Here is a 7,801-nt window from a genome sequence, read left to right as displayed (position 1 = left end):
GGGGGGGGATTGACATCTTCCTAAGCCTCGTGTTAGTGTTGTTGCACCTGTTAGGGCGGGACAAATGACAGCTTTATCAAACCTATCGCTGGAAAGAATTTGTGACCTAACTGGGGATGTCCCGATCAGCGAGTTAAAACATTGAATATCTTCCCGATTCGACACTTGTATTTGCTCAGATAATAGAGCTGCACATCGTTTTTGTTTTGTTTACAAAAATCAGAAATAATAAAGTAACTAAAGTATTTCTTAAGCTTATGTCTTATATGTATGTCTCATATGTCTTAATACATTTAACTTTATACAGGAGGTGAGTCTTTTCTTTGTTTTAGGGTCCCAACAAACCGCCACCCAAAGAGTTCCCAGAGTACATTTTTGAGTAGAGTTCACCGATGTTGACTCCAGGGAGGGTTAGGGTAACAGCCTGCAGGCGTAAGACGAGTGGAGAATTAGAGAAATCCGCTTCTGTAAGAAACGGGTGACTAAGACTAAGGCCAACTTTTTTACTTGTTGCCAAGGGATGGAAAGCTAGGAGACACTTTCTGGACAGACACTGGTGACTGGCCGTGCCATGTTGGTCTAAAAGTGCCGGCACACAGGCAGTCTGGCGGTGGTTTGTGGCGCAGGGCGTGTGTGGTTAAAGGCAGCGAACACTACAAGCTGATGTACATGATCGGAGAACGGTAATTACAGTAAATGCAGCTCCTCAATCAGATAAAAAAAGACCAAATGTCTCCCATCCGATCCAGTGATCGGGACATCCCTAGACCTAATAAGTCCCCATCTAAGCTGTGGCCCACATCCAACATGAGCACAGGTATTATCAGCCAGAAGAACTGACACCGTGTGGCTGTTCAGAGGCTTTAAAGAAAAAAAAGGCACTGAATAATTCCCATGGATGACGACATGTTGTTACTGTGGCCTGTACCCCCCCAGCTGAGGCATGTAGCTGGAGAGCGGCGCCTGGCTGTCTACAGACGTCTCCCGCTCAGAGTCCTCTCCCAGCGGACAGAAGTCCAGAGGCTCCAGCAGCTCCTGCTGCTCCGCGATGCCAGCGGGGTCGGCGTCGTCTGTGAAGCGGGGCAGTCGGGGGGGGAAACGCTGGGACTGTCTGCTGCCCTCCTGCTGCAACATGTCTGGGTTCTCCTCGGAGTCCAGCAGGGGCTGCGTGGACTCGGACCGGGAGAAAAAAGCCTGCTGGGGCGGGGCGTTGGGGGTCTGACCCTTATAGCCGCTGGAGGCCGCCACCACCGAGGAGTACTGGACGGTGCTGGCCGTGGTGTCGGCCATGTCTCCGCCCTCGTCGCTGTCGGACACGCTCTGGCGCGGCGAGGACATGCAGGAGGAGCCGCCGATGCCGCTGCTGTGCTCCTCCGACAGATACTTGTCCTTCTTCAGAGGCAGACCGGCCTTGTCTTCCTCGAACACACACTTCCCATCACACACGTCCACGTCGAGCACGCTGATGCCCGACAGACCGCTGTCCTTCTGTGTCTCTGCCTGTAGAGGACAAGTTCAAAAGAAAGTGAGAATTATGGGTAAAATATCCAAAATACAATAACGTTAAATATCACAATAACGGTTTTAAAGTGTACTCAGTTCTGCTGCTTTCAGCATTCAGCTAACATACAACTGTTGCAGCCTTTCGCATTGTGTTTATTCAGTTAATATCACGATGATGATAAAAAAAAAAAATTATATTCAACTTGACCACAAACTTAGAAATATTATAATTCTTTTTGATATATCTTAAGACGACAACATGTTACAGATGTGCATAGCCGGACTAATTCACAAATGCATATTCATGTGGAAGCCTACCATACCCTAGAAGTCTGACACCATCTCACATCTAATGTTAAAGACGGTCATAATATGTAAAGACGGGGGCTCTTGCAGGGTCCCGGTTTTGCTCCGTCCTCCGCCACTAGCCCTACCACACCGGCAGCGTCTCAGACGCGGGGCGGCTTGCTGCTCGAGTCGCAGATTCTATTTTCACTAAAAGTACGTTACAGAACAGTCACATCTTTATTAAACTAGCATCTACCTTCCCCTGCTGCAGTTAAACTCCAAGTCTTCACTTTACTGGGATCAATCTATTCTGGTCTGTGGAGTTATAGAGGAGACAAATCCAGTCTGATAATGGGGGGTGGGGGAGTGGCTCGCGTGCTCTTAGACCCGGCGCGTGTCTTTAGCGGAGCCGAGTCGAGAGCTGCTCTGCGTACCCTTCTGGGACACGCCTGGTGCAATATCAAGCATAGACTTGAATGGCAGCGATTGCTCATGGGGGACCCGGGGGCCCCGGCGCTTCCGGAACGCAGACCAGACCCCCCTGGTAGAAAATAGGGCTGAGACTACTGAGTGGTTTAGAGAGGTCGCAGTGGTCAGCTGCAGTGATGACAAGAAGGCTGGAGCTGGAGAAATGGGCTTTCTACAGGTCCTACTGTTATAGTATGGTAGATTTACAGAATAATAACTACAGTACACTGTGACGGCTTTTGTTTGCAACTATGATTTCTGTTTGTTTTATTTGCCAGGCCAGGAAAGGTTTTGGCAAAAAGGTTGTAGTAAACACTCAGGATGTATGGCTGAAATGTCCCCCTCATCTGTGCTAGTTGAAAAGAAGTGCTCACTTTCAAAGGGTACTCAGGCGACCAGTTACCGATGGTGCTCTCTCCAGGGTCTGGAATCGGAGGCCAAAAGTTCTCCTTGATCCTGTACCAGGGAAAACACTGGGGGTTATGTATCTGCTTAGAAACGCTAAAGGTTAATAATACCAATAAATAATACCGCTATAATAATTTAATTCACACACGTGACTGAGCAGTGTTTTGGGTGAACTCCTCACCACTGTCCATAGTCTCACTGTGGACAGTCCTCTGGCTTAAGGTCGGGTATGCTCTAAATCACGGGTCTTATTTATGCTAAGGACCCTCTTACCTACTAATATGGTATCATATACATATTAAACTGGGCCTACAGTAAAGTGTAGGGCAGTCTAAAGCCTTAAGCTTTTAGGGTGCATCCAATACCAAGCTATACTTGTAGATGTATCCCGGGTTTCATTTAACATTTAAATTGTTTTTCTAAAAGCAATAGACAATTAAATATTTTTAAATTTGACAATTAACTGTACAGCCAAATCTGGAATCGTTACAGCTCGACTGCTCCGACAGCAACAGTGTGGGTGTTTAAGTGCAACTTACACGTCTTTTTTGTAGACACAGAGCAGCATGGTCATGACAACAATGAACAGGAAGCAGAGGCTCACGCCGACCACAATGCCCTCCATCTCTCCTGGGGCTGGAGGGAAACACAGAGGACATTCAGAGACATCCCACCAACCAAGCTGGGTACAGAGTGAAAACGGCATGTCAATATACTTCAACCACAGCAGTTAGGCTGCTGTTAAGTGAATATGATGCATGTCAATGAATGAAGTCCATCTACACGAGTGTTAACACACTCCCTGGCTTATTCAAAGTCCATATGAAACCAGCCATTCCAGAGTCTCTGCAGGTTTCCCCAAGTTTAAGACTTTTGAAGACCTTTTGAACAGCATTATGAATGAAATTTAAAACCTTTATCACATCAACTAAGCCCTAAATTCAACCTGCACTTCCCCATAGCTGAAGAATAGAATCAGTTTTATGTCTGTGGTACAATCTGAATCTCGTCTGTTCTCATTTGTAGTCCTAATACAGCTAATTATATTTGGACTAGCCAAAGAAAGAACTGCAACACCATGGAATAAAAAAAAGAACATTAGAGGTAGAGTGGCATGAATGCAAGGAAATTAAGACCCGTTTATAATTATTTAAGACCTAGAACACAATATATAAAATATGAATTTAAGACATTTAAAGACCTAAATAGACCCGGGGGAAACCCTGCATTCACTGGATGTTTCAGATCCATCTTCTTAAAGTTCTAAAGAGGAACAACAGGAACATGTGGGCAACATGGAGAACATCATACTTCACAATATTTTTGACCAAATACATAAATGTTGATATTGCGGCGATATTGTAGGGTTGGCTTTTAGTGCTTTCACAAAACAACCTTCACAAAGAGATTTGACATAATTAATCACCAATAATGTGGATATATTAACTACACAAACGCACTGAAAGCGGTAATTGACGTGCCTCATTTCATGCTTCTATGTGCACTGCAGGCATTAGATTTGAACCGCCAACACTACAGAACAAGCGGTATTTAAAAAAGGTCTCTATTCAGGCAAAGGTTCTGTATGTTACAGATCAGTGCTGGCATTAGATTTTCTCGCTTGACGAACAGGGTCGTAAAACACCCTTCAGGCTAGCCTATTATTACCCATCCATCCATCCATCCATCATCCATCTTCATCCGCTTATCCGGTATCGGGTCGCGGGGGCAGCAGCTCCAGTAGGGGACCCCAAACTTCCCTTCCCCGAGCCACATCAACCAGCTCCGACTGGGGGATCCCGAGGCGTTCCCAGGCCAGGTTTGAGATATAATCTCTCCAACTAGTCCTGGGTCTTCCCCGAGGCCTCCTCCCAGCTGGACGTGCCGGACCACCTCCCTAGGGACCCCCAAGGAGGCATCCTTACCAGATGCCTGAACCACCTCAACTGGCTCCTTTCGACGCAAAGGAGCAGCGGCTCTACTCCGAGCTCCTCTCGGAGGACTGAGCTTCTCACCCTATCTCTAAGGGAGACGCCAGCCCCCCTCCTGAGGAAACCCATTTCGGTCGCTTGTACCCCCTATTATTACCCATCATTTTTATTTTTAATGACATTAAAGGATAACTACTTTTTTGTCAACCCTGTGTTCCTATATTTTGTCTGCAACAAAGAAACAAACGATACTCAACCCTACTCATTTATGATGCTTCTTCTTAATACATGATTTATTCCAAAATGTTTTTAGCCAACAAAGCCATGTTGTATCTTTCGATAAGCAGTATTAGTATGCTGGGTTGAAACTTAATTGTGGCTTTTGTGTGTATGCTCACCATATATCAGAGTGGTGAATGAGTGATTAAAGCTGGTGACTGAGCCTCCGATGGTTGAAGCCTTGATCCAAGTGTCATACTTGGTGTTGCCGGACAATGACTCCAGAGTGTACGAGGTGGTGTTAGCTGGCACTGTTATTTCTGCAAAAGAGCACAACCAAAAATCAACCGCTATGATGGCGGGGGTGGGGTTACTGTCAGGAAACTAAAAAGACAGCTGGAAGTGTAAAAAACGTGACAGCGACGTACCATGTGTTTCACTTCCACTTGTGTAGAAGATGGTGTAGTTTGTGATGAAGCCTCGTCGACTGCCTTGGGGAATCTCGGTCCACACCAGCAGGGCCTGGTTCCGCCCTGGTTTGTCTTGCAATCTGACCACGGGGCGTTCAGACGGAGCTGCAACCACAACAGCAACATCATGCAACGGTGTTCAGATGGAAATCTGAATTCAATACAGACGGACTTTGGTTCGGTGCATGAATTTACACGGAGAATACACGAAATAAAAATAAATAAAACTTGCGTGCAAATTAATTGATGTAATGTGGAACCACCGTTAGATACGCGGGGTTAGGACGGGTATGGCGAGGGGTGATGAACAGGTAGAGGACCCGTTGGCCTCTTTAAGGTTGCAAGTTTGGGAAATCTTGGCTTTCCCAGTCAGTCCCAGTAATACATGTGAGAGAAGGGTGGAGAAGACAGACGCTGGAGATCAGGCTTACGTCGCGGCTCCAAACCATAACGTTAGTTGGGAACGGCGCCTTGTTTCTTCAGGCTAACTTTGTTAGCTTTAGTCTGGCAGGGAAAGGCTTTCTGCGGTGAGAAGTGGCCGGGGGACGTCGTGGTAACGTTGCATTAATCAGGGGTTTTAGTTTGTCTTCACAAAGAACAGATATGCTGTATGTTCAGTTCGTTATTGTTTTTTTTTAATTCCTGATGCTGATTCTAGCAGTGTAACATATATTTTATTATGTTTTAACAGCTGTATACTAATATCCCTGTAGAGATGTCTTATGATTTCTATCTTTGTTGTCGGTCTGGCTCAAGTTAAACTCTCAAACAATGAACGCCACAGAACTTTCTTTTATTATCCAGTTTGACAGTCAGTTAGAACAGTAAAAGAACATAAATTAACTACGTTAACATACATTTTATTTTAAGTCCCGCCCCCACCGGAGGAAAAAACAACAACTCTCCATAGACTTGAATTGCGACACCGGTCCCTAAGCTAACGTTACTTGTGTAAGCTTAACTAACAGACATAAAGTTAGCCTAAAACGGACATTTGGATATTTGATTTGGTAACAATGCTTGCCACAAACGTCAGCCATATTGTTAGCTTCTGTCAGGATCCCACAGTCTCCCCATTCTCTTGGCTTGTCTCCACTTTTTGTTTTCAGGTTTTCGGGTCGGCAGCTTATAAATAAAAACTTCAGTTCTGGATTCTTTACATTGTCGGTAGGGAATATCACCACACAGCAGCTTTTGGGCATTTTTTCTGTTGTTTGCTAGCAGATGAAATTGATGTGGGGGAAACCTTCACGCCAATGGGAGGATAATGGAGTCAATGGAGAGCGGAGATTTGCCCCCCCGCCACGGTGGGCTTGGCTTGAATGGGACTACTCGCATGGCTAGACCTTCATCCAGAGCACTGCGGCGGAGGGTCTGTCTAGTCTACACCACATTCTGGTAAAGGGAGAAAGACGTGTTCTGGTTTATTGGCCTTTCTTTAAAGCAATCACATTTATCTTGGGAGGCGCTAAGCTCTGGAGCCACGGTGCCTCGGCTGAACAGTCTCAGGAAGGAACTTGTTTAAGAGAAAAGAGAGACATCCGTAAGGAATTTCCGGTGGCGCCGGAGCAATCCCGGAAGTGAACCTCGTGGATATCGACCAGAGTGCATCAGAAAAACGTTGCAGCAGCCAGAAGTCACTGATGTACAGTGTACAGTCAACAGAGTCCACTTGTGGCGAGGGCAGTTTAAAAACACTACTTATCATTCAATTTATTTGTTGCATAAAATCATTTAAAAAAAAAAATAAAGATATTCATTGATACAATATAAAATGAACATGAAGACACACATAAGACACAAAAGAGCTGCTGATTGTGCTGTCTCTCAGACATTATAAAGAATCATTGCAGGTTTCTGGAAATAATTTTTTTTATAATCCAATTTTGGTCTGCTTTCAATATTCACCAGACCTGCCTACAACGAGTCACTGATATCTTACCTCCTTGCTCCAGATAGGCTTCTTTGCTTGCTGGCTTCCCAACCCATCCTCTGTATATTGGATACACCGATACTTTGTAGCAAACAAACTTCTCAAGGGGGCCTGGGTTTGATATAAAGATCAAGAGTTAAATGAAATGTTAGTACAGAATAAAGCCCATGGACTCTTAAAAATGATGTACTTGGAGTAAAGCAGAGACTCAGTAAAGTAATATTTCACCCAAATCTATCTTTTGAGTATGACAGACCCTGTAGGCTTGAAAGGTGGCTGTGACAAGTTTGCAGTAAGTTTACTCTTTCAGCTGCTGTCACCATGAATCTTTGGACAAAAAGAAGAGGAAATGCAGTGCAGACTCTTCTAATCAATCTGCACTAAAAATGAATGCAGATTTGGTGACTGATGGATCACACAACATGAGCAGGTTTGAGTCTGAGTCTGATCATTGATTTTCATACTGGAGGGAAATGAGTAGAAACCAAATGTTCCCTGTGCCACTGGCTGCAATACAGCCCCAAAGCATGATTGCTACTCCAACTCCAAGGTCTCCAGGTCTTTCTGGTGGATCAGGCAGT

General features: G+C 45.1%; 1 protein-coding gene across 2 annotated transcripts in view; it reads right to left on the bottom strand.

The window, feature by feature from the left end:
* Positions 1–577: 577 nt before the first annotated feature.
* Positions 578–7,801, bottom strand: part of il6st (interleukin 6 cytokine family signal transduce) — a 20,460-nt gene continuing 13,236 nt past the window's right edge. For both annotated transcript variants that reach the window (XM_032540177.1, XM_032540179.1), the window contains exons 11-16: positions 7,230–7,331; positions 5,246–5,392; positions 4,997–5,137; positions 3,207–3,303; positions 2,634–2,715; positions 578–1,500 (exon numbers count right to left, since the gene is read on the bottom strand). In XM_032540177.1, coding sequence (XP_032396068.1) covers positions 913–1,500; positions 2,634–2,715; positions 3,207–3,303; positions 4,997–5,137; positions 5,246–5,392; positions 7,230–7,331 — 1,157 coding nt within the window. In that variant the 3' untranslated portion in view covers positions 578–912. The remainder of the gene's footprint in view (positions 1,501–2,633; positions 2,716–3,206; positions 3,304–4,996; positions 5,138–5,245; positions 5,393–7,229; positions 7,332–7,801) is intronic.

Source organism: Etheostoma spectabile, chromosome 16 (assembly GCF_008692095.1).
Source record: "Etheostoma spectabile isolate EspeVRDwgs_2016 chromosome 16, UIUC_Espe_1.0, whole genome shotgun sequence".
Classification (NCBI taxonomy): domain Eukaryota; kingdom Metazoa; phylum Chordata; class Actinopteri; order Perciformes; family Percidae; genus Etheostoma; species Etheostoma spectabile.
The sequence above is the reverse complement of the archived record's forward strand: the minus strand, read 5'-3'. Positions and strand labels throughout refer to the sequence as shown.